At 34.2% G+C, this 27736-nt stretch overlaps 1 protein-coding gene across 1 annotated transcript in view; it reads left to right on the plus strand.

Moving 5' to 3' along the window:
- STRN3 (striatin 3) overlaps positions 1-27736 on the plus strand; it is a 108778-nt gene that overhangs the window by 57696 nt on the left and 23346 nt on the right. The window contains 5 exon segments of the mRNA XM_077772727.1: positions 536-617; positions 4271-4444; positions 8934-9063; positions 10984-11125; positions 16130-16240. Of these exon segments, the coding sequence (XP_077628853.1) occupies positions 536-617; positions 4271-4444; positions 8934-9063; positions 10984-11125; positions 16130-16240 (639 nt within the window).

Raw genomic sequence — 27736 nt, forward strand, 5'->3', positions numbered from 1 at the left:
CACTTTCTGGTTTTAGTTCTAAAAATGAAATTAATTATGATTAATTATATAAAGTGTTATGATAAAGACTTAAAGTTTCCTGATGGACTGAAAATTAGGTCATTGAACAGTTTTATATATACTAGATTTCTTAACAGTGTTGATTTTGAATAGCTGAGGTAAATATTAAACATAGCTTTTTAATTTTGAAACCATTCAATCCAGTAGAATTCTGGTAGTTAAAAAAATATTTTTTTTCAATATTTTCATTTCAAAGCCTGGGTTTTTGGTTTTTGAATCCCCATAGAATAGTAATGTACTCTTGGATTTCCCAGTTTTAAAAACAAGGAGGGTTATACCTGAGTTTTGTGGTTGTTGGGATAAACACATTTAAAACAAGTGTAAATACTTAATATTGTTAATTTACTTCTATCATTTTTAAAACATTTAGTTCTAGTTTTATGGGAATTTATCCCGGAGAGAACTTTGGCAGTAATTTCAAGAGTGGAAATACTCTGTGTGAAATTGTCTGTTTTGTGTGTGTGTTAACTTTTAGAAGAAACCAAAGACACAGAAGCTCCCACAGCACCTCAGAATAGCCAGTTAACGTGGAAGCAGGGCAGACAGCTGTTAAGACAGTAAGTAATGATTCATTTTCAGCATTCTTTAAGGATCTAGTATGAAAATACTTACATTCAGTAACTTTGGAAGGAAAACATTATTTGATGATAATAGGACAAAGTGTATAGTTTTTATTGCTTTCTTGTTTCATTCAACTATTGGATCTTTTTAAAGTTGGTGTCCTTTGAATGTTCCTTTGAACACTGCTCAGGATGATGGGGTAGAATGTCATAAAAACTGGATGGCGGGAAGGCCAGAACAAAAACAATACAGAGTTCATACTCTCATTTCTGTCACTGCAGAATTCACATACTTGGTTTTAAGTGAGACTGTGACTGGTTTATAGTAGGAATTTAACTGGTAATCTAAAACCTTTCACAAGTGGCTTGCCAAATCTTACTTTTACTTGAATTTTTGAGTAACCTTTTTGATGCTTGAATTCTTTGCTGTGTTAGAAGTAATTGTGTGCCCAGAATCCTGAGTGGCTTAGGCTGTTGAGCATCTGACTCTTGATCTCACCTCAGGTCATGATCTCAGGGCTTGTGGGATTGAGCCCTGTGGTGGACTCTGTGCTGGCACTGTGGAGCATGCTTGGGATTCTCTCTTTCCTTCTCTCTCTGCCCCTCCCCTGCTCATGCTTGCTTGCTCGCTTGCTCTCTCTCTCTCTCTCTCTCAAAATAAATAAATATAATTGTGTGACGTATCTTACTGTCTTTTATCTGTTTTTCACCCTTAAATTTTTAAGACTTTGGTACTTTGTACTACTGATACCCTGGGTAATTTACAATTATTCAACCTCCTCAACTTTATACATCTTTTACCTTCGCTTTAATAACCCAATGAAATGTGGTCAGACCCTTGATCTTGTTACTACCTAGAACTGCCTTATATCTAGAATTGTCCATGATTCAACGGTCCTCTTACATTCCACCTTTTCCACCCTAGTTCCCATGTTATTTGCCCTCTGACCTTCCCTTGATCTTAAATCCTTGGCTACTTCACTTTCCCCTTTAGCTCCTCTAGCTCTGGTTGGTTTTGTTTCTTTGTTCTTGTCAGGTTTTCTTGTTTTTTTCCCTAGTTCCAGCCTTGACCCCATTATCCATCACCCTTTTGCCAGTACCCTTAGTTTTCTTACTGCTCTTTCTTACGTTTCTCCCACTAGTCATTTATCTACATCTACCTGCAGTATCCCAGCCCTACTTCAGCCTTGATACTCTTCTGCCTCTGTTTCTACTTAAATCTTGGAGAAAAATCACATTACACTACATATTCTGCCATTACATACTTATGGCTTCCTTTCCAAATATTATAGAGAGTCTCCATAACCCCAGCCACTTCCTGCTCCCAGTGCCCTCAGTGAATATTCTAAACTTTTACCACATCTCAGCTCATTCTCCCTTACTTATTAGAACACCTCAGGTTCTACATCACTGAAAATATGAAGGCTGTCAGGTGAGAACACCCTTAACTTTTGCTTTCCTTTCTGTAGATATATTTAATCCTCATATTTATCACTTTAGTTTCTAATGCTTCATGTAAACTCTTGAAACTAACATTCCAAACTCTCAGTGACTAAAACTTTAACAACTTTTAGTAAAAATAGATTGTTCTTTGGAAGGATGCTAAGGTAGCTAGCAGAATTGAGGGAAGTGCTGAATACCTGAATCAGGAAGCCAAGAGCTGACGTATACCTGAGGACTTCTCAGGGAATGGAAACACCCAGGGTATGTTCTTACTCACTCTTTACTACATCTCTCTTTATCACTTTTAATCTTTTCTACTGAAAACCACTTTTCTCCAGATGGCAGGGTACCCCCCTGTTTAGTCTGAATTGGCTTAACTTGATCAAATAAATGCCTGTGAATCAATTATTTTTACCTGGATTGTATGAAATTGTGTCTGTTCATTCATACCACATGTTTGAGTGTGATGGCAGTTGTTTCCCCCAAAAGAGAATTGCAGTTTTTAGAAGATTACAATAGCTATAGCAAAATCAGTTGTATAGTGTTTCTCTTATAAAAGCCTAATCTTGGGGCACCTGGGTGGCTTAGTCGGTTAAGCGTCCGACTTTCGCTTAGGTCATGATCTCGCGGTTCGTGGGTTCGAGCCCCGCGTCAGGCTCTGTACTGACTGCCAGCTCAGAGCCTGGAGCCTGTTTCAGTCTGTGACTCCCTCTCTCTCTGACCCTCCCCTGTTCACGCTGTCTCTCTCTCTCTCCTAGAAATAAATAAAACATTTAAAAAAAATTAAAAATAAAATAAAATAAAAGCCTAATCTTATTGCCTGGACTAATAGTCTGTCTCTCTTCCTTTTTCTCTGAGAGTAGTTTATCTCTGTAATCTTCCTTGTTCATTTGTCAGCTGTGTAGTCTGTTTTCCATTGTGATACTCCACTGAAGCTGTTCAGAGACATAGTTAAGAGACCATGTTTGTTCCTATTTGATCTTTTGGACACATAAGGCGTTGACCATTATATTTTGAATTCTTTTTTCTTATTCTCTGCTATCATTCCCCCCACCCCCTTATTCTTAAGTACTTTCTTTTAATTTTTTTTTTTTAAGTTTCTCTTATTCTTTTAGCCCTTTAGGTGTCTGTGTCCCAGACTTTCTATTCTTAAGCTTTTTCTTGGGTAAACTTCATTTAAATCCATGGATTTAAATACCATCAAACATTGATGACTCCCAAATCTAGACGCTGAGTCTAATCTCTTCTGAGCTTTGACCTTTCTAGTGCCTAATAAATGTTACTTTCTTAGCTACTACATAATTATCTGATAAATACACTATAAACCAGATGCAGACTCTTTATTCTTCATTTCATTGAATAGAACCACCATCCAACCATCCAAACTAGAAACTTGAAAATTTTCTAAAATTATTTTATCTTCTTCATTCTTTTGCCATGTGCATTTGTGCACCAGGTCTCTAAGACTGCATCTTGCCTATTTTTCTCATGTTTGTTCTCTTTAGTCTTACTTCTTGCTGGGTTAATATCCTAACCAGTCTCCCTGCCATTAGCTTTCAGCTGAAAATCGTTGTTCTTTTGCATAGTGTATAAGGCTCCTTTTTAGCATCCTTCCTTAGCCTGTCAAATACTTGAAGAAGAAATTCTTTACCATACAAAGGCAATAATGACCCATTATCTATATTTATGTCAGAATCTGGTCCCTTTCTTCTTTTCTAGTCTAATCCTGGATCCTAGATTAAATACACAGAAAGTTTCAATACCACAAGATTTTAGATCCTGGACTGAGAACTAAACTGTCCATCATCCTCTGGCCAAAAACCTAGATTTAAACTTAACATGTCACTATTCTGTGGTTTAGTTCTGCTTATTCTTTACCACTTTGTAGACTTTTTTTTTTAATAGTACGTATCATCAACGGAAAAGCTTTTTAAGGTTCTTGAGCTTTTTAGGCTTCAAGATAATTGGCCCTTAATTAGCATTAGCCATACTGTATGCTTTCTTAATTAAATTTCGGTTTGTCATTGGCCTTGTTCTCTTAGAATTGGAACTGGTATATAGAGAAGAAAGTTTTGAGGCAAAAGAGGATTATATTTTACAGGGTTAGGGGCTTTTTCCTTGATCAGTCATTCTTTTATGTGATTTTGAGTTAACAGGTTTGCAGGGGTTAATATATGAGAATTAATATTTTAAATTTTCTCTTACAGATATCTTCAGGAAGTAGGTTATACAGATACAATATTAGATGTACGATCTCAGCGGGTAAGGTCATTACTTGGACTATCCAATTCAGAACCAAATGGATCAGTAGAAACAAAGAACTTAGAACAGATACTGAATGGAGGTGAATCTCCTAAGCAAAAAGGACAAGAAATCAAAAGGTATGTACTTATAGGTTAGCACTGTTTATATAATGGGTGTTATGTATCTCTTTAACTTCCTGTTATTACTGGTAACAATTTTTAAAGCAGGTAGTGTTCAGATTTAAAGACTTTTTACCATGTAAATGGTACCAGGGGCAAATAAATTTTAGCTTAGGTGATTTTTAAAATTGATGCTAAGGCTATAGTTCTGAAATAGGTGCGAAATTGAAATTGGAGAGTAATTTCGTATAGTTCTGAGCTATTTTAACATTCTGATTTTGCTAGGGTATTTTTAGTAAATTATATTGGTACTCTGTAACTAGAATAGCAATGGTTATATACACCCTAGTGTGAAAGAATCAAGGTTTTGCATTATGTTTGGGCTTAGAAAATCACCAGTAACAGTTCTTAAAATTTAATGTCTTTCCTAAGACAAAATTCACATAGTATACATTTCTGCAGTTTAAGGTGTATAGCTTGTGGTTAGGATATTCAGACTCACTCAGCCATCACCACAATCTTAGTTTAAAAAAATTCATCATCCCATTGGGGCATCTGGGTGGTGCAGTCAGTTGAGCATCGACTCTTGATCTTGGCTCAGGTCATGATCTCATGGTTCATGAGTTCAAGCCCCGCATTAGGCTGTGTACCCCCCCCACGCCTTTTTTTTAAACGTTTATTTAATTTTGAGACAGAGACAGAGCATGAGCAGGGGAGGGGCAGAGAGAAAAGGAGACAGAGAGTCTGAAGCAGGCTCCAGGCTCTGAGCTGTCAGCACAGAGCCCAACGCAGGGCTTGAACTCACAAACTATGAGATCATGACCTGACCTGAATTCAGATGCTAACCTGACTGAGCCACCCAGGTGCTCCTATGTACCCCTTTTTTTATCCTGTATAGCCAGCTGAACACACCTTCATCTGTGATGGTATATTTTCAACTGAAGTTGAAGCAGTGATTTAGTTTAAATTTTTTTAAAAAAATTTTTTTCTGAGAGAGAGCAAGCGAGCGAGTGCGCGCATGAGCAGGGGAGGGTCAGAGAGAGAGGGAGACACAGAATCTGAAGCAGGTTCCAGGCTCCGAGCTAGCTGTCAGCACAGAGCCTGACGCGGGGCTTGACCCCATGAACCGTGAGATCACAACCTAAGCCGAAGTTGGATGCTTAACTGACTGAGCCACCCAGGTGCCTCTGAAGCAGTGATTTATGATTTCTTAAGAAATAGAGCAGCTTTGGTACCGAATCTACTGAACTGGAAACAGGAAGATTATCTCAGTCTCCAGCCAAGCAGTGAGATCCCCTGTTTTCTTCTAGTATTTAGCATCTGGTATGTTGGCATACAGGTCTTATATCTCTTCCATGGGGAATGTTGAAATTATCACATTAACAGGAAAGTCTTAATAATCCTAACAATTAGGATCACCTAGTAAAATGGTGAGCCTCTGTCCTTTCATGCAAAAGTGAAGCCAGCTGCTTGGCAAGCCTTGCCCAATACACAATACATACAGTTAGCCTTTTGGTGCTGCACTTTTAAATGTGAGCATTTTAGGAGAGACTTTAATGCAGAATTTGGAGACCGAAGGAAACAAAAAAAAAAGGAACTCCGAGAAAACAGGGAGCAGAAGACTTTCAAAACTATAATTACTCTAAAAAGACTGAGAGCAGATAGTACATCTGCAGGCTCAGCACTGCCAGCGTGAAGTGCAACATGGGGTCCGAACTCGCATACCGTGAGATCATGACCTGAGTCGAAATCAAGAGGCAGATGCTTAACCAACTGAGCCACCCAGGCACCCCAGTAGCATATGTTTTTAAAAGATTCATCAAAAAGCTAATAGAAATTAAAAGGTGTCATAGAAATAATTTCCATGTAAAACTTGGAAGATAAGGTTCAAGAATCACCTCCTCCCATCCCTTGAAAGAAAAAAGGGACAAAAGGAAATAGAACTGAAAAGATATGAAAATTCAAAGATCAGTTCAGGAAGGCTAACACCTGACTAGGAATTTCAGAAAGAACAGGTAAAATAATCTTGAAAAGATTATTAAATTAGTAATAAAAGAAAGTTTGCTGGAATATATTTACAGCATGTTATTTCCAAGTATGTTTCCAGATAGAAAGGATTCTTCCCAATTACACTATAAAGTTAATTTTTAAAAAGATCCATACAAAATCGGGTGAGTGATCCACACTTTCGGCTCAGGTCATGATCCCAGGGTTGTGGGATCTAGCCCTGTGCCAGGCTCTATGCTCCGCGTGGAGCCTGCTTATAATTCTCTCTCTGTCCCTCTCTCCCTCTGTCCCTTTCCCCTGCTCATATTTGCTTTCTCTCTCTCTCTCTCTCTCTCTCTCTCTCTCTCTCTCTCTGTCTCTCAAAGAAAAACAAAAAACAAAAGGCACTCCATGAATGCTAAAACATCTCAAACAGCATGCTAGAATGCAAGTAGTAAAGTCTCAGACCTTTCATGGTAGTTTTAATTTTCATTTTCCTAAAGCCTGATGATGTTGAGTATCACTTTACACCGTCAACATATCTTTTTGATACAGTGTCTATATGAGTCATTTTCTCACTTTTATGGTTTAATTAGTTACTGTTAATATTTAAGTGTTCTTTATGTATTCTGGACACAGATTCTTCATCAAATATGTGACTTGGTAATATTTTCTATCTATAGGTAGGCTTTTCTTTATTCTCTTAATAGTGTCTTTCAAAGAACAAAGTTTTTAATTTGGGGAAGTTGGAGTCATCGTTTTTCTTTTATGGATTGTGTTCTATCTGTCTTAGAAATCTACACACTTACATTGCTGTGATCAAATACAATTCGGAAAAACCTAAAACATGAGTTTCACTTGAAAGAGAAATTTCTATCCAAGGGACAGCACTACTTCATTTGTCAAAGTTCAAAACAAAATTCTCAGGTCTTCAGTATACTATTTCCTGTTTTTTCTGTCATTAGTGTACCAATTTTGTCAACTATCATTTTGCCTTTCATTTAATCCCCAAATGTTAAGGCTTATAGTAAATGGTGAGCTGAAAAGTATGTGTTCTGTTATTGTGGTAGTTTTTTGTTTATTTTTACTAATTTGTATTTGGAAAAAACATCTTTTAACTACATTAAATTTTTATGCAGGCCATTAAACAATGTGCTGAATTAGGTAGAGTATTGTATACCTGTTAAAATCCTATGTCCATGTTAAAGAGCTATTAAAAAATAGTCTGAATTGTATCCTTAGAAATAATCAAGGAGGGGGAAAAAACTCCACAAATACTAGATTATTCTTTTTGCTACCAAAAGATCATCTAGTTCAACCCAAACAGTGAGGCTGAAAGGTCTAAGTGACTTGGCCAAATTTAGTCATGTAGTTAATGGAAGAGCAAAGACTTTCATTGTGAGCTGAAATTTCCACCATTCTCTTGCTTTGTTGTTAGACATTTTTACAGCTATTTAAAAACATGTTTTTTGTACATAGAGGAGAAACTCAGATTATAGCTTAAAAATGACAAATACTGTTTTCTAGGTAAGAATATTCTTGAAATGGATTGGAATATCTGTCTGATTTACCCCATAACTTTAAATCTTGGCAAGTTTTAATCTTCAAACATTTGGGCCAAACTATGAGAAGTTGTAAAGCTTTAAGAAATACTAAGCTTGGGGGCACCTGGCTGGCTTAGTCAGTTCAAACCCCATGTTGGGTGTGGATCCTGCTTAAAAAAAGAAAAAGAAAATAAGAAATGCTAAGTTTAAGTTGCTTGCTTGTGGTGGCTTTATTTTGAGAAATAATAGCACATTTGAGTGTCTATCACTCTATGATTTTATTTTGATACAGTAATTTCTCCAGATGTTTTGGACAACAAACATTCAGAACTTAACACTGACTTACTTGAGTCAGAAAACATAATCTTTCCAACTTACTTTTCTTGGGTAGAGTATTTAGGCAATGGATTATAAGTAGGTTATCATTTGAAACTCCATACTACTTTCTTTCCTTTTATTTTTTAAAATCTATTTTTGAGAAAGAGCACAAGCAGGGGAGGGGCAGAGAGAGAGAGGGAGACACAGTACCTCAAGTAGGCTCAGGGTCCAAGCTGTCAGTGCAGAGCCAACGCAGGGCTCAAGCTCACAAATCGTGAGATCATGACCTGAGCTGAAGTCGGACACTTAACAGACTAAGCCACCTAGGTGCCCCTCTATACTGCTTTCAAGTACTGTTTTAAAATAGGAACCAGAGGGGTGCCTGGGTGGCTCAGTCGGGTAAGCATCTGACTTTGGCTCAGGTCATGATCTCACGGTTCGTGGGTTCGAGCCCCGCGTTGGGCTCTGTGCTGACAGCTAGCTCAGAGCCTGGAGCCTGGTTCTGATTCTGTGTCTCCTCTCTCTGACCCTGCCCTGCTCATGCTGTCTCTCTTTCTCTCTCTCAGAAATAAATAAAACATTAAAAAAATAAAATAGGAACCAGAAATATTAGAATTAACCATTGGAATATCTGGATTCATCTTTTTCCCCTTTGACAGGCCCTCTGGTGATGTTCTTGAGACATTCAATTTTTTAGAAAACGCTGATGACAGTGATGAAGAAGAGGAAAATGACATGATTGAAGGCATCCCAGAAGGAAAAGATAAACATCGGATGAATAAACACAAAGTAGGAACTATTTTTTAATTTTTATTACCTAATACACGCAGGTGTTTGGAATAGAAATTTTCAAGATGTCTTAAGTTACATTAGAGTGATTGATCATTTTTTATTTTATCATATCACATGGAAGTTTTATAGTTCAGTCTTATTATTTCCCACATAGAGTAGAAATTATTATTTGGTGTATCATCCACTAAGTAGCAAAAAAGAGTCTATTTTTATAGAACTAGTTCGGTGGTTTGAAACTTTAAAAAAAGAAACCATGAACCCTCTCCACTGCTGCTCCAGTTAAGAATCACTGCTGAAGCCTGACTTTTCTTGTGCAATAAAACATGTGATAAATTAACCGAAGTTACAGTGAGGACACTCCCACTCTGGATGAGGGAGTAAACTATGTATTGTAAATATGTGTGTTCACGTTCTTGTTTTTTGGTAAGGATTAATAAAAATTTACTTGCTTATAACCTAAGAAACTGGATTATCTATTTGATCAGTGATATTTAACCATAAGTATAAGCAAATTAGACTATCCATTTATGAATTATAGTAATATAGACTATTTCTTTTTTTTTTTTTTTCATGTTTATTTTTGAGAGAGAGAGAGCATGAGCAGGAAAGGGGGAGAGGCAGAGAATCCGAAGCAGGCTCCACACTCAGCCTGGACCCTAGCTCAGGACTCCATCTGATGATGAACTGTGAGACCTGAGCCTAAGTCAGGAGTCAGATGGAGCGCCCCCCCCAGTCACCCCTAGAGTACTTCAAGTATGTTTAAAAAAAAAAAAGTGAATAGGTTAAGTTTTGGTTGCTGAGATATTAAGTAATGTGGGGGGAAATGCCAGCTTTCCTCAAAAATACTTTCCATGCTACAGTTGCAGTTCTCAGTGTTTCTATCATATTTCATGTATGTAACACGTTTGTGTTTGTTTTTTCTCTTGGGATGCATAGCACTATTATTATCACAGCTGTTGACTTAAGATCAGTTAATATCCTTATTAGCTAAGCCATATTCCTGTGAATTATAGAATACATAGGCACTTCTCAGTGAGTGAAGTCAGTTCAGCACAACGTATCTGAATATAAGTGACCGCATGGGTTTATAAATAGGGGTAATTGTGAATCTATTATAATGAAAGAATTTAAATATTCCTGCTTAGTATTTTAACGATTTTTACTACTACGATTTTTATTATTACTTTCATCACATCTTACGGTTATCTTCACATGGCACTGTTAACCATTTATGTAGGGTACAGTCTGGAATTGGTGAACTACGTGGGAAATCTAAAATTTAAAAATGGGAGGGGCGCCTGGGTGGCTCAGTCGGTTGAGTGTCCAACTTCGGCTCAGGTCATGATCTCGCGGTTCGTGGGTTCGAGCCCCACATCAGGCTCTGTGCTGACAGCTAGCTCAGAGCCTGGAGCCTGTTTCAGATTCTGTGCCTCCCTCCCTCTCTGATCCTCCCCTGCTCATGCTGTCTCTATCTCTCTCTCAAAAATAAATAAAATATTTTTTTAAAAAAATTTAAAAATGGGAGTATAAATATAAAGTTAACAATGTTACTTATGTGGAACTTAACAGAAGATCATGGGGGCAGGGAAGGGGGAAAATAGTTGTAAACAGAGAGGGAGGGAGGCAAACCATAAGAGACTCTTAAATACAGAGAACAAACTGATGGTTGATGGGGGTATGGACGAGAGGGGAAAATGGGTGATGGGCATTGAGGAGGGCACTTGTTGGGATGAGCACTGAGTGTTGTATGTAAGCGATGAGTCATGGGAATATACCCCCAAAACTAAGAGCACACTGTACACACTATATGTTAGCCAATTTGACAATACATTATATTAAAAAAAATAAAGTGAATCCATAAAGGACACCTTTAAAATCTAGGGCAAAAGTAATTCTTGACTTACGTTCCATTTACAGATAGGTAACGAAGGTTTAGCTGCTGACCTAACTGATGATCCTGATACTGAGGAAGCACTGAAGGAATTTGATTTTTTAGTGACTGCTGAAGATGGTGAAGGAGCTGGAGAAGCACGGAGCTCAGGGGATGGCACAGAATGGGGTAAGGTGATTAAAAAAAAAAAAACATGGGGGTGGGAGAATAGCCCTTAAAGAGGTATTGCTTTTAAATATATATGTGGAATGTGAGTATTTGAATGTATGGTAGCAGTTAAGCAAGAGCAAGGAGAAGTGATACTGAATAATTTCAGGGTACTTTGCACCAACTTATTAGGTTTGGTGACAAAAGTATGTTTAACATATACTTTTGGTAGATTTTGGTTTTTGAAGCTTATCTTGATTTAAAGTTGAAATAAATTCAATTCTTTTCTTTTTAACGGATTAAAAAAATACCGTGGATGTATATACTTTTAAATATTCCCATTATTAATTTGGCAATGAATCTAGGTTTAAAGAAGACTTAACTGTTTTGTTATGCCTGTATAATATTATCTGACTTATTACTAGAAAGTAATAAGGTTTCTAATCCTGAATATAGCTTTATGTTGAACAAGGTTTGGTGAGGTATTAAACTTTATTACATACAATATTTAGTATGCACATGTTAGGGCCTACCTTTTGGAAATGGTATGTAATGCTAATAATAATTCAGCCATAACTGAAAGAAAACATTTCTATTTATACAGGGTTAAGAACCTCATTAGAAAGTAAAATAAAAGTGTAAAAATTATATTAAGATAATACTTGAGATTCAGTATGTTGTTCACTTAATCAGCTTTAAATGTGAGCATGTTATCTGGCAGTATAACACACATTGTGTTTCCAGAGCTTTATTGGAGAAGGTTACTATGTACATACTTAATGCATATTTCAGTGAACACCAAAGTTGCTTAGCTATTTGCAAGAGGAATTATCACTAGATACTTAAAAACTACTTTGGTGATGGGAAACATGCTATGTAAAAATGCTGTATTTATGTATTGAAACTGAATATTGCTAATAGAGGAAATAAAACCTAATAGGTAATGTAATTATTTATTATTCTGATAATAATTCAAGCACTTAAAAATCTGGATTTTGTTACCAGCTTTCTTATTGTTTATAATTCTTAAGCATTGTTTCAGACCTTCGTTTACCTCTTCTCACTGGAAAGAGAAGAAGCACAGTAGTTGAAAATATGAAACAACTTCAGGATTATTTTATACACTTTGATTATACATTTCTGTGGTTATTATTTGAAAATAGCTATTTCTAGTTTACTTTTCTTAAGAATTCGCCTTACTCAGGAGACATGGTAAAAGTATTAGAGTTTTCATTAAGCTTCTTTGTGCAAGCCATTCAGTGTTGGAAATACCCAATTTTTTTCCCAGTAATTTCTAAAGTACTGTTTTTTTTAAAGGTTATTTTATAATTATATAAGTACATTTAAATTATATAAATATATAATTATTTTATTACTCTTGTATATTTTATGAAGTTTAGAATCCACAGATANTGATTAACATTTATATATGTATATTTATTTAACAAAGGATTTATAACCCACTGCTGATTTATAACCCACACTTTTCACCTAATACATTGTTCTTCAGCAGCATTTTTAATAGCTTCCTAATATTCTGTCAATATGTTCCATTATTTAATTGGGGTTTTACCGAGGAATATTTAGATTATTTTCATTAAAGAAAATTATCAGTTTGAATATCTATATAGCTAAGTCTTTGCACATAACCATTCCTGCTTTCTTCACCTAAAATTGGTGAAAATTTATCAGTCAAAAAAATATATAAAAATTTCAGGAATTTAATTTTTATAAAATGGCATTATATCTTTAATAATGAAGTACCATGTTATTTACAGTTGATGGTCCTCCTTCTGTCCAAAGACTTTTGGCTCTAGAGCAGTTTGAAGAGCAGACCTAAATAGTGAATGATAACTATAAAATGTTATTTCCTTTTCCTGTTAGTATTTGTGTGACCTGACTCTCTGTGTAAATGGAAGTAACTGAAAGTTTCTTCCTTCTAGAGGAGACTGAAACATCTTAAAAGCATTTTAAGTTCTTGAGAAGGAAAAGAAGAAAATGGTTTAGGCAGTTTCTTTCCTTAACAAATGAAAACTGTCAAAGGATCTTCGTAGTGTTTCTGAGTTTATCTTTTCTACTCAACAGGTTTTATATTAGTTTTTCTAAAACAAAGAGGATGGATATACAAACATACATCTATTTAACTCATTTGCTTAAATTTGAATTTACACAAATGGGAAGGTCGTGGTTTTGAGATTTGAATTATTAGTAAAGGCAATTTTTTGTTTTTTGTTTTTGTTTTTAATAAGTAAGTATCCTAATGAAACAACCCAAAACACACCCACAGCGGAAATCTGTTATTTTGTATGTTAGAAATCTCAGATACATCAGAATTTGAATCCTTTTATCCTGTAAAACTGCTGCTTTTAAGAAAGCTTTTAAATCCTAATATTTTTCTCTTACTTAGATTAGGTAGTCTGAGTTTAATTTTGGTAGTTTTCAGTTCTTCTCCTAATCATAGATTTTTATTGGGCATTTCTAATTTTGCTGTTTCTCTCATGGTGACTGGGCATTTTGAGTATGTTTGGTTATTTTCTCCTCTACCTTGAAACTGATTGGTGGAAATTTATAGACTAAAAATTATTTATATTTAAATATAATGTAATTAAAATATTGAATACATGCATAAAGTTAGTTATTTTTTATATTACATTAAGTAGATTTATATGATTCCTCTGTTTTGATAGTTAGCATTACCATAGAAGAATTTTATGTTTTGGTGATTTTGAGTTATTATGGGTCATTTTGTGTGTTTGCGTATTTGTGTTTCCTTTTATACAAAAAAGTTCCCCTAACTGATTCAACCTCCTTTCTTGGTATTTTTCCCCCTAGATTTTTAAAAAACAGAATTAATATGTAGAAGATTATGCTGCCTCTTCCCTTTTGCTCTTAACTATTTCTTAAAAGCAATATCAAATCAGCTGTTACTTACCAGGCAAGTTTCAGGATGTTTTTTGGGCACATATGCATTCACCAACCTGTCCTTTGCACTGCCTTGAGTTAACCTTTGTTTTCTAGACTTTAGTTTATCTTGCAAATAATACTTGTTTTTTTTCTTAGGCTTATCGTTTTTGTTTTATGTGCTTTTTTACTCCAGTATCCCCTTGCTACTTTAATTACAGTTACTCACGGCTTTATTTTTTCTACAGAGTTCTTTTTAAAAACTCTTTGGCTATCTTACTAAATTTTCTGTCTTATGGAATTACTTGTATAAAGTTGATACCACTTAAGCTTTTTTTGTTTGCTTCCATAGGTTTACAGTGTGTCGATTTAGCTTAATTTAAGTGGTCCTTTTTAAAAATAATTAATTGCTAGCTTTATTAAGATGAGTGCAAATGATTAAATTCTTCAAAACAGTTTTTGGTTTTTTTTTGGAGTATTCAGTACGTGCACAGAATGACTTCTGATACAGCACAGTTTTCTGTAAACTTCATGATTAGAGTACATGAAAAGTGAATTTTCTGCTTAAATAAGTATTACTATAGTATTATAAACAGTATTATAATTAGCAGATTTGACAAATAATCTTATGTATAAATTTCATTCTTGAGCAACTTAGTTTTAAGTAATTCAAGTTGGCAAATTAACTTAAAGTTTGGTATTTTTCTTTTTATAAAGTGACTACCTAAGATTATAGGTATATCCATAAGGGTAAAAGTGATAATAACTACAATAGAAAAGGCTCAAGGAACAGTAAGTGAGTTTCTGTGTTTCATTCAAATATAAGAGTTTCTTATATTTACAAGATATAGCAATATATAAGGGGGAAAAAAGACTTTTTTATGTTCACTGTATATGGGTAAAATCAGTAAGGCCTAGGCAGTTTACAACAAGAATTGTGAACTAGAAAATAATAAGTCACCAAAAATTTAACAAATGTGTTTTCCCTGAAATCTCACTATTTTGTCAGTCTTGTTTGATTGACTTAGGCTATGTGTTTTGGTCTAATTTTTATTTAGTGACATGGTTATATAAATTCCTAGTTGTTACTCTTTAACAGAGTGTTAAAGTTCCCAATAATGTGGCTGTCTTAAAACTAAACACATGAAGGAAAAGCCCTTAATACTTAAAAATCATTATAGTAGACTTATTTTTATTCTGCTTTTTTTTCTTCTAGATTATCAAAGAGTAAAAATTTTGCAGGCACAAGTATTTACTTAAAATAAATACAGATTTATTATTCAGTTAAAATAGCTGAAGTTTCATCTTTAGCAGATGTACAGCAATGTATGTTTTCATTTTTCCATGCTTGTCACTGCTTTTATCATACCCTAAAAAAATCAACCCTAAAAAATTCTTCAGTGGAATTCGAGTTTTGTTTTTTTGATTTTTTTTTTTTTGTTTTTTTGTTTTGTTTTGTTTTTTGCTAATCTTAGTTGTAGACCAATGGAAGAAGGTAATGAGATGTTGGACTATTTGGGTGGGGTGGGGGCCGAGGTGGGCTTCTCTGAATGCTTTGTATGTATTATTTGAGACATTGTTATTTTGGAACTACATGTATGTATTATATTGGACTAGAATGCCTCTCCATTAGTATAGTTATCCCGTGCATGCAGAATCAGTGTGACAGAAGGTGCATGAGTATTTTCATTAATAAAATGGCACTGACCTTTCCGGCTTGCACTCTTATGAGTAGTTCGCATGTAATTCATTTATTTGCTTTTATAATGCTGGCTGAATCATTTTATTAACATTTTTATAAAGATGCAGTGATCTATTTTGTATAATGTTAGTTTCTAATGTCAGTCCGTTGAATATTAGTCATTGAAAGAATATAACCATTAAATTTGATTCATAGAAATGAAGCACTATTTAACTGTTAGTATTAACTGTTTAGAAACTTGTGAGATGGGTGTTTGGAGTTTGAGCTGTGAATACCAAAACTGAAACTGCACCTTTAAAGTATTCTGGGTATATGCTGTTAGTACATTTTATTATGATTATGTAAAGCTATAACAGTTAACTGCCAACAGCTTGCATTGCCAACTGCTGATTGTTTTTCTTTTAATAATATGCTGCATGTAGATAAAGATGACCTCTCCCCACCTACTGAGGTTTGGGATGTAGACCAGGGGCTAATAAGTAAACTGAAGGAACAGTACAAGAAGGAACGAAAGGGGAAGAAAGGGGTGAAGAGTAAGTGCAGATTCTATTATAATTTTTGTATACCAATTTTTGAGAAAAAAAATTCTTCAACTCTGTGTTTTTTTTGTTTTTGTGTACTGGGAAACTAACTTTAAACTTTGTTGTATAATTGAAATTTATTTGAATGTAATTTAGGATGTGTTATTAATCAAATGAAAAATCATTTAAAATATATTAATGAGGATGAAGGAAAGATTTCAAAGAATTTTTTTTTAAAGCTTTAAAAAGTTAACCAAATTGTAAGGAATATTGTCCTTGGAATGAAAAGTAATAAAAATTTGTTCAAAAGTATAAATTTCCTTATTTTTTATAAATAGGATGTTATAGCTGTAACGAGCTTGTATCCAGGTTACATTTTTTAGTTTGGGAATCCTTAAATATAGTAAGTTCAAAAGCCCTTTCCATTCTTGTTGCTTTCTAGTCTAACAGCAAACCAGGACACAGCAGAAAAAATCTCTTCTGGGTAGTATTCTTTTGATTTCTGTGGCAGAAGGCCAGAAAAAGGGTAGTGATGGCAGTAAAGTTTGTTTGGTCAGTAGTTGAGTGAGTAGCATTTTGTTCACTGTGTTGTATCCTGAAACAATGTATTATAAGAGTATAAATTTAGATATAGCACCTCTCAAAGGTATCATTCATTTCTATTTTATGACTCAAACTTAAAAGCCACATAAACAACATCTTCAGACCTTTGAGAATTAAACGAAGAAACTTAAAACTTATTGTGGGGAAACTTTATTTTGAACTGGCCAGTGATTCTTGCTAGTGTAACTTTTTTGACTAAGTCAAGGACAAAGTGAATGGCAAGGCTAAAACCATACAGGCATTTTGTCATATTCCTTTCTCTGGTCACAGATAAGTTTATAAAATGGCAAGTGTAGTGGAAATAGGTGTAAGTTTTTTTTCCTTAAAAATCTTTTTAAATGGTTTAATTTATTGTGGAAGCTGATAAATTTGGAGTTTTGGAGAGTTTACCTGTTACAGTTATCTTTTATAACACGCTTATTTGTTATGCATGTGAATGGAAAGAAAGTTTCAGATTATACAGTGAACTGCTTTTTGTATTTAAATAATTTAGTGTTGGGCAGGGGCTGTGTTCAGCTCTAACATCACTTGCCTATGTAATTAATGCATGTGTAGTATAAAAAGTACTTTTCGCATGATTGACTTTTAATTTAGACACCATGACATTAGAATTTTGGGGTTCAGGTCTTTTTAATGAAATGAAGTAGTTTGTTTTAATATTAGATTACTTGCTTTATGTATGTTATTCATGACCTGACTCATCTGCTGAAGATTTCTTTAGAAAATGTTAGATGATGTTGCTTTAATTTAAAATAAATACCACATTTTTTCCCTGCTGTGATTAGATCTATACCTTTTTCAGGTTTAGAAGGAAGATAGAAATTAGTTTAAGGTTTTTTTAGTTGTAGCTTTTAACTGTTTCTAAAAATGGTTTATATTTTAAAAATAGAACCTGTTTATTTAAGAAATATTAGAAACAAATGAACTGAAACTAAAATTCAAAACTCCCATAAAATTTTAATTTAATTAACTTTAAAAAATAGGATATAGTATGAATAGCTTTGTTATTTGCCTGTGTAGTTGTCATTTCATAGAAGACATCATTTCATGTCAGTAAATATTCCTGCTATATAACATGTCTTCATTTTTTTAACCAAAACAACATATACTCTGTTGTCAAATATAAGATTGGAGAACTGTGTGAAATGGGCAAAAGGGGGCTGCTGTGATTAAATCAGGAGCTGGGGCCACAGAGCCATCATGCCTGAGGCTCTCATGTCTCAATACCATTTCATTATCTAGATATCTACTGTATTATTTAACCAGATCCTTTTAATATTGATTTTATGTTAATTTTTTTCAAAAAAAGGAATTAACTTTGTTTATATAACTATAAAAGTAACACATGCTTGTTATTCACATCATATAAGAGGTATAATATACAGGTACAAAAAAATGAAAATCACCTGCAGACTTATTACTTCGAGATTAATATTTAACAATATAAGAAGTATAATATATAGTTACAAAAAAATGAAAAACAGCTGCAAACTTGTTCCTTAGAGATTAATATTTAACTATCTTTCCATCTTTTTCTAAGTGTTGTCTTTGTATATAAACCTCCTTTTTAATTTTTCAACAAGAATATTACATTGTTTTTAAGTCATTTTTTTCTTAATGCTTCACAGTCATCTGAATTTAAAATAATTTTAGTGGTTCCACAGTATTGAATTTTGTAGATTTAACCTGGCCTCCATTAGTTAGACCCTTAGATTATTTCTCATTTTTAATGCTTTTACAAATGTCAAGTTACCTATGTAGAGAGAGAGATAATAAAGGTGAGGTTTCCAGCAAAATTAATGAGTTAGGAGATAATGTGTTTCTTTTTGCACTTACTTTGTGAATTTAAATAAAATCTTTTTGCTCTTGAATGTAGGGCTCAGTGTGAACATATTGGCTCTGAATCCCTGATGTGAAGATAATAATGGGGAAACTGCTTTTTTTTTTTAACGTTTATTGATTTTTCAGAGAGAGATTGAGACTGAGCTGGGGAGGGGCAGAGTGATAGGGAGACGCGAGCTCTGAAGCAGGCTTCAGGCTCCAAGCTGTCAGCACAGAGCCCAGTGTGGGGCTTGAACTCAGGAACCAGGAGATCATGACCTGAGCTGAAGTCTGTCGCTTAACCAACTGAGCCACCCAGATGCCCCTCCTTTTTAAATTGATGTGTCATAACTTCTAATGTCTTCATCTAGGTAGATCATCATATGAATACAAAAATAATTTTACATGAACAGGATAATTCATGAATTTTCTTACTAGCTATCTTTGTTGGAATTTATTCTGCTATTTTATCAGATATAGCTTTGTATGAGATAGAATAATTCATAAACTGAAGTCTTGATTTATTTCCTTTATTCCAAAATGTGAATGAATTACACCCACTGGATCATAACACTGCGTTTCTACAGATTTGTTCCAGCTTCTTAGAGGGAAGAAAATTATTTGCTAATTTTAGCATATAGATTCAGCAGACGTAATCCAACCTAAATGCCTTTTTTTAATGAAAAGAAAAAAAAAGGTGAGCATATCAACTTTTTAACTTTGTAAAGACTCAGCCATGATTTCACTCTTAATTGGAAAGGATTCTAAAATCCAGAGCTAAGGAACAAATGGTTATGTGTCTTCTAACTTGTTTACTTCACTCTGCTCTTTTTTTCTACCTGAGGCAAATGAAAATGACTTAAGTGACATTTTTGCCTTACATCGTACATACAATTCGGCATTAATTTCATGTCATGCTAATGCTAAGTGAGATATATTTAGGAGATGTACTTTATCTGTTAATACTTCTAAAAGTAGAGACCATGAAACTAAAGAAACTGGATGCAGTTATTTTGCTCTTCGGCTTCATAAGTGTTAAGCTTCCTTTTCTTTTTAAGTTTTTATTTTGACATAATTTAATACTTAAGAAAAAGTGCTGTTGAAAGAAAAGTACAAAGAATTTCCTGTAATTTTTACCCAGGTTCCCCAAATGTCAATATTTACCACATTTGCTTTATTCTTTCCTCTCTATAAATACATACAATTATTATTATGAACAGTTCAGAAATTAGGTTGTAGACATGCTGTTCCTTAAATGCTTTAATGTATGTTACCTGATAACAGAAACATTACCTAAGTAACCACAGTTCACTGATGAAAATCAGGAAAGTAATTGATGTAGTACTGTTACTTGTCCTACAGCTCAGTTTTCTTTTATTCTTTAATAACTTTTTAAGTGGTCTATAATTGGCAAAGGGAGTCAGGGGAAGGTTCTCAATTAATTGTGTTAAAATCCTGGTCTGGTATTTTTCTAGAAAATTTTTTTGATGGTTTCCCTTTGCTGTATTTCATACCTCACTAAAAATAGGTAAATCAAAAACAAAATCAGAGTGTAGCACCTAGATTTAGTGTGAAGCATCTGAAATCTGAAACCTTTAGAATATGAGCAAGGAGTTAAAAATCTCTTAAGACTTCCTTTAATTTTTGTCTTTTTCAGTTTTTCAACATGGAAAGTTTAAATTGTAGATTATAGTATGTTTTCTTTTGATAGATGCTTTTATTCTGTGCCCTTTTGTTAATCCTATGCTATTTAAGACCTTTAAAATTGAAGCTTACTATAAAAGATTATTTCATATCTTCAGGTGATTTACAGGCTTTTCGCATTTCAGAGATTCACATTCTGAAAATATGTATGATAAAGTTTTGGTTCTTCCTGAATGAACTTGTCTTAGTTTTCCTAATTGTCATTTGTTCTAATTTTCTGGTCTTTCCGGTGTATAGAATATGATTGTTATTCCCCTTCTTTACTGGTGTTAATAGAATTACTGTGCATCTTTTGATTGTCATTACATTGGAAAAGGGAAGTCTTTCTTTTTTTCAATATTTTTAAAATATAAATTATGAGTATACCTGTATTGTTTTCTAGTTTATTATTTTTTTATTTCATATGAATGTATGTCACTTGCTATTCCAGATCCAAGATGACAAACCATTTACAGAAAATGTAATATTTTTGTCAAGTCTGGATTTTGTCCAGATATCTATATTTTGAACATTTTAACATTTCAGGAGAAATTATTCTTTTGCCGCAATAACATTTTGTAAGCTTTTGAAAACAACTTGGCACACACTATGCAATATCTTTGATATTGAAGCTACTTCTTTCTAGGAGAATAGTATAAATTCAGAGAGCCCATAAAACAGTTCAGTATTCTCTCTTGCATCAAATCAGAGACAAAGCAGTTGTTTCATAGCAAAAGGATGCAGTTGGTTTTATATTTCCTGCTTTAATTTCACACTTTTAAAACAGACCATTCAGTTCTTTAACTCATATTTCTTTTATTTTTTTCACCCCCCCTCCTCCAAGAAAATATCTTTGATATTTTCACAAGGGCCTGAAAGTATCAGCTTGATACTTTTTCAAACAGTAAGCCTTTTAAAACTGCAGAATCACTTTGTAGCCAAACTAGTTGATTTTCCTTATTATTGTGATGTTATTTTTTAAGATGATAGTTTATCATGTGAAAACTTTTAGTTAGAATAATAGAAAGTAGAACAGATCTAGCAAACATGACATAAGTAAATCCTTATTATAAAATAAACTTACTTTTCCACATTGCCTGCTAAAGGTTGCTTTCACTTCAGAATATAAGTTTTGATTCCATCAAAACTTTTGAGAAAAGGAAAATGTTAGATTTGGTAATAACAAAAAGTACTGTTTTATTTAGAATAACACAGTCTACGTAAAGATAAATTTCATATGTCCTAAATATGTGTGATTGAGAATATGTATAGGTTTAAAAACACTAACACAGCAGTCATTAATCCATAGTCTGGCTTACACATGGCATAATTAGTACGTTTTTCCTTGTCCTGTAATCTGTTTAGAGGATTGTGCATTTGTATAGATTTGATGGTCATGGTTTAGGAAGTAGGTGGGTTGTTTTATAATTCATAAATTTTCACATTGTATTTTTCCTTCTATGGAGTTAGCAGGTTTTATTTAATAAATGCTTAATGAGTTTTCAGTTAGGCCCTTGAATGTTTTTTATAATATGTATAGTATTGTTATACTAATACCTTTACAGCTTCTCATTACTGCTAATTAGACTCATTTTTTATTTGAAATTGTATTTTGTTGCATTTTATTATATTTAGGATATCAGATAGATTTAGAAAGAGAATGAAGATACATTTTGTATTTGAAGTGTATTCTCCAAAATGGGGACTAAATTAGACTCTTATATCTGGTTATAAAATCTGTTTTAATCTTGGAGCAAGTTTTGAGAAACTAGAATTAAAGCAGTGTTCTTTTATCGTCTCCTGACCTTGGCACTATGCCACACAAAGACTAATGTTCAGCTGTCGTTAAAAAAAAAGTTATAGCTATTACATAATTTGGGTTTTTCAGTTTAAATAATAAGTTTCGTGTTATCTCCTATGTTTCCTGCCTTCTACATTTCTCAGTCTGTGTATTAAGAAAGATTGACTTCATATCTGTAATAAAACCTTTTCTCATTTTTATTGTTTTTGACATTAATTTTCATGAAATTATCTGTAAGGTAATATCTAATAAAGTCAAATGTTATGGTACATAAAAGTATAATAAGAATGAGGAGGGAATGATCAGAGTCTTCAAAGAGGAGATGGAACTGGTTTGAAAGAATGGGTAAGATTGTGATAGGTTGAAGTGTTTACACTTTTCTGAGAAATAGCTGAGGACAAAATATTGGAAGACATAAACTTTGAATATTGATACATAGGGAAACTGTTTTGACTCAAAAATCAGAGAGATTATTGTCATGGAGCTTTAAAAAGTTAAGATTGGATAGGAAAAATAGGAACAGACAATGAAGCACATGCAAGATAAAGTACAAGATTTTAGTTAGCTTTGATTCAAAGGTTGAAGTGCCACTTGTGGTTTCTGAGTAAGGGGTGATAATTGTGATAATTTTAGAAAATTCATTTGGCTGTGTTACTCAAATTTGATTAAAGATAAATGGAGGTGGGAAATAGGAAAACTGATTCAGAATGTATGGCAGTAGTTGATAAGAATGAAAATTTTTATTAGAATAAAGTCAACAGAAAGAGGAGATTAATCTGAACAATAACATAGAAGAATTCTTTTTAAAAACAGCCCCCCCCCCAGGGCATCTTTGGATTCTGTATCTCCCTCTCTCTCTCTGACCCCCCCCCTGCTCACACTGTCTCTCTCTCTCTCTCAAAAATAAACATTAAAAAACTTTAATGAAAAACCACCCCTCCCCCATTTTAAAAGTTGAAGAGGAATTAATAAAATGTAGTGTAGAAGTTTAGAACAGAAACCAGACCAATGGTAGTGATACTCATTAGTGGAAAAGTTATAAAGGAGAGCTATTTTGTAAATAAGGATAACATTTTCTTTTTCTTTAATAATTTTTTCCCCTTTTTTTTAACAGAGTGCATGGAGGAGGGGCAGAGGGAAAGAGAGAGAATCCCAAGCAGGCTCCATGCCTGCACTGGGTGTGGAGCTCTGAGGCTTGATCCACAACCCTGGGATCATGACCCTAGCTGAAATAGAGTCAGATGCTTAACCACCTTAGCCACCCAGGTGCCCCCTGGATAACATTTTTTTTTTCATGTTGATTTTAACTGATGGTTAGACATCCAGTTGGTAGTTTTTCATTTATTAGAGAATTTGTTTGCAGTCACTTCAGTGTCTGGGAGAAAATCCTCATATAAATCTCCATGATTATTAGTTTAGAAAATTTGCATTATGTGGCATATTGCATACTTCATCCAGGAATAAAGATACTTAAGCTAACTTTCTAAGAAGTTAGGGATTACTATTAAAGCCAATAAATGTATTAGATTTCACCTATTTCCATTAAGTCTTACTACTTCACTGCCCAGCATTCTGTTAGGGTTACACAGATGAATGATCATTCCTATAGAGTTACTCATATATTTTTTAAAAAATTTTTAAATGTTTATTTTTGAGAGAGAGAGCAACAGAGACAGAGACAGTGAGTGGTGAAGGAGCAGAGAGAGAGAGAGAGAGAGAGAGAGAGAGAATCTGAAGCAGGCTCCAGGCTCCAAGCTGTCAGTGCAGAGCCCGACTTAGGGCTCGAACTCATGAACCATGAGATCATAACCTGAGCCAAAGTCGGACCCTTACCTGACTGAGCCACCCAGGCGCCCTTAGAGTTACTAATATTCTAATAGCCATAATGAAATTTAATAATTATACAGCTATCTACTCCATTAATGTAAACACAGGGTCATGATGTGTGACCTTGCATTTGCCTATTTTGTTTTTACTTGATGCTAACTGTAAAATATTCTTTTGTCTTTCTATATTATTTTTCTCTGACATTCTTGAAGCTATTTTCTTTCAAAATTCTTAAGAGAAATAGTTCTTCTGTCATTTCTTAAATTCAGAGTTAAAGGGATCCCACAGTACTGCAGATGGTTTTGAGTTTTATATATTTTGGCCTGAATTTTCCAGGCAACAGATGAAATTCTCCCCTTAAATTTACAGCATATAACAGTGTTCACTTTTCCTACTCTTAGGAGAATCTCAGAGAGCTCATGGGGGAAATTAGGCTTTGCAAATTTTGGAAAAGTGAAGCACATTTTTGAGAAAAATTGTGGTTGATTTGTTAATGACACATTTGTGTAAATGTGGCAGGAAAATATTCCTGTAAACATCAGGGAAAGTTAATTGTAGCACTCATAAAAATCGTGTACTTATTTCTTTGTTAACTTTTTAAGATAGTTAAATTGGAATTATTAAACTTTAATCTTAAATACCAAAATTTCCTGTTTTAAGAGTACCTTCTGTGTCTTTGAGCTTACAGAACTTTGATTGATTGACAGAATACACAGTTTTATACTTAGATATAAAACGTAGTGGATATGTTGGATATAGTGGATATTTCTCTACAGAAATTGTGAATATATTAAGTACTTAAATCTTTGTAATATTTTTGGAGGGATGGCTTGGAAAATTGAAGACATTTAATTATCTGAGATTTTTATAACTGAACTTCTTAAAAATAGCCTGTTTTGTTAGTAAATTAGTTTTAGAGGCTGCTAGCAAGTCAGGCAGTAGCCATTCAATGAACCTATACTGCTGACATTAATTTATAGGGGTCAGCAGGACAGAACTCTATCACATGGTAGCTGATCTGGGAGGTGCATTTCATCCCTTCAAGAATCATTAATCAGCCTAGGTCAGCTTCTATTAGAATGACTGATCATGAAGTTGCAAGAGCAGAGGCAGATACAAAATTTAGCTACCAGGTGTACTTAAATTACAGAAGACATTAATTCTAAAATCACATCTGCTAAATATTGTGAAATTTGCTGCTGTTTTAAAATGCTAAAGATCAGGTTATATAATCTTCAGAGAAGGTGTTGGGCAAACTCTTGGTATAATTGTTTTAAGGATTTTGGAATTTTTGGCTTTTATGTCTACATATTTTATTTTTGTTTTTAATGTTAGATGGACTTGTTTCTACCATAGGTCAATTCAGAGTACTTTTCTGAAATCTAGCTTTAGCTTGCAGATCTAATAGCATGAACACAGTAGTTTAAAAAAGGACTTTAGGAGGGCCTGGGTGGCTCAGTTGGTTGAGTGTCCAACTTCGGCTCAGGTCATGATCTCACAGCTCGTGAGTTCGAGCCCTGCATCAGGCTCTGTGCTGACAGCTCAGAGCCTGGAGCCTGCATCAGATTCTGTGTCTCCTTCTCTCTCTGGCCCTCCCCTCCCTATCCCCTGTCTCTCTCTGTCTCTCAATAATAAATTAATTAATTAAAAAGTTAAAATTTTTTTTTAAAAATTTAAAAAAATAAAAAAGGACTTTCAGTAGTACATATGGGAAAGAACTATTTAGTTATTTTGCCATATTGCTTGAATTTAGCTCCTGATAATAACTACCACTTTTGTAGGAGACAGCTAAATGCCAAACATTGTACTGGGAACTTTATATATCATTTCTAAAAATATATGGAACAAATGGCTAATTATTTAAGAAAAAAGCAACAGCATTATTTAACTTTTTACCAAATATATACTACCTAGTAATGAATTTTCTAAAATGTGCTTAAGCTAGAAATGAAAGTACTACTTGGGCATTTTTACCCAAATTGATTATAGCAGGAAATCTCTACAGATATACTTGAGTAACTTAGAATTCTAGGTCTAGATAGTTATAATTCTGTCATGAGACTGAATTCTTGCCAAAGGTTTATTATGGTATATGATAATTCATTATCTAATAATTTGGCCTTTAGACTGCATTTCATTTTATTTCTGCTTTTGCTATTTAAGGGAATTTGTCTGATGGCCCAGTTAAATATTTTTGAGTATCTTTTTTTTCAAGAGTCCTCAAGTAGCACATTTTTCATATAGTTAAATAATTTTGCATTTTTCCTTATAGTCATTCCGCATTTAAATATTTTACATTCATCATAATTTGTAAGAAAATTTGAGGTAGGATAAAGAAAATCTCTAAAATAATAAAACCAAAACAAAATATATTAAAGCACGAAAAATAACAGTATAATAGTCTATTGATTTTTCAGATCTCTTGTGCTACTAAGTTATTTTCCTGTTTTACTTTAAGGAGGTATTTTCTTTTTTCTTTTTTTATACTTGTTTATCTTTGAGAGAAAGAGAATGGGTTAGAGCGAGGTAGGGGGCAGAGACAGAGAAAGGGAGACAGAGGGTACAAAGTGCCTCTGTACTGACAGCAGAGAGACCGATGTGGGGCTCGAATTCACAAAACCATCAGATTATGACCTAAGCTGAAGCCAAGAATTGGACAGTTAATCGACTGAGCCACCCAGGTGGCCCTGTATATGTGTACTTTTTTAAAGGAAAAATTTAAGTCAGTGATCTGACTCTTTCTTAATGGTAGAGGGAGGAGGGAGCCAGAAAGTATTTAGAGTTTTTAAAGGGTAAATATTTAGAGTTTGTTATTTAAAAAGTTGCAAATCAACTTTGGCTTAGAGCTGAGACAACATTAGAGTTTATAATCTCTCGTTTACCTGGCAGTTTCCAACTTCATGCTTTCCTATTGAACTCCGTGTCATTCAGCACATATTTATAAAGACAAAATGTTTTCAGCCAGATCCTTGTTTTAAAAATATTTGGTGGGGCGCCTGGATGGCTCAGTCGGTTGAGTGTCCCAACTCCAGTTCCTATCATGATTTCGTAGTCCATGAGTTCGACCCCCGCGTCGGGCCATCTGCTGACAGCTTAGAGCTTGGAGCCTGCTTCAGATTCTATGTGTCCCTCTCTGTCTCTGTCCCCTCTCCTGCTCATGCTCGGTCTCTCAGAAATAAATAAAACACATTAAAAAATTTTTAAAAAAATATGTGACCACTCATGAGCAGATTTTCAGGCTTTTTGGTATTTTTAAGGATATTTATTTATTATTTTGAGAGAAAGATTGAGAGAGAAAGAAAGGGCATGCAAGCAAGTGTTGGGGGCAGAGAGAGAGAAAGGATAGAGAGAATCCCAAGCAGGCTCATGCTTTCAGCACAGAGCCTGCCACAGGGCTCAATCCCACAAACTATGAGGTCATGACGTGGCCCGAATCAAGTGTTGGATTCTAACTAACTAAGCCACCCAGGTGCCCCTTTATTTTTATTGTATTTTTATTGCTTAACATTTTAATTTAATTTTGAGAGAGAGAGAGCATGAGCAGGAGAGGGGGAAAGAGAGAGAGAGGGCGCCACAGAATCCGAAGCAGGCTACAGGCTCTGAGCTGTCAGCACAGAGCCTGATGTGGGGCTCAAACTCATGAACTGTGAAATCATGACCTAATCCGGTCAGATGCTTAACCCACTGAGCTGCGCCAGCACTGTGCCCCTTTATTTTTAAATGTTTATATTAGAGAAAAAGAGCGATTTTTGGAGGGGCAAAGAGAGACGGAC

The sequence above is a fragment of the Crocuta crocuta genome, unplaced genomic scaffold, assembly GCF_008692635.1.
Source record: "Crocuta crocuta isolate KB4526 unplaced genomic scaffold, BGI_CrCroc_1.0 scaffold116, whole genome shotgun sequence".
Classification (NCBI taxonomy): Eukaryota; Metazoa; Chordata; class Mammalia; order Carnivora; family Hyaenidae; genus Crocuta; species Crocuta crocuta.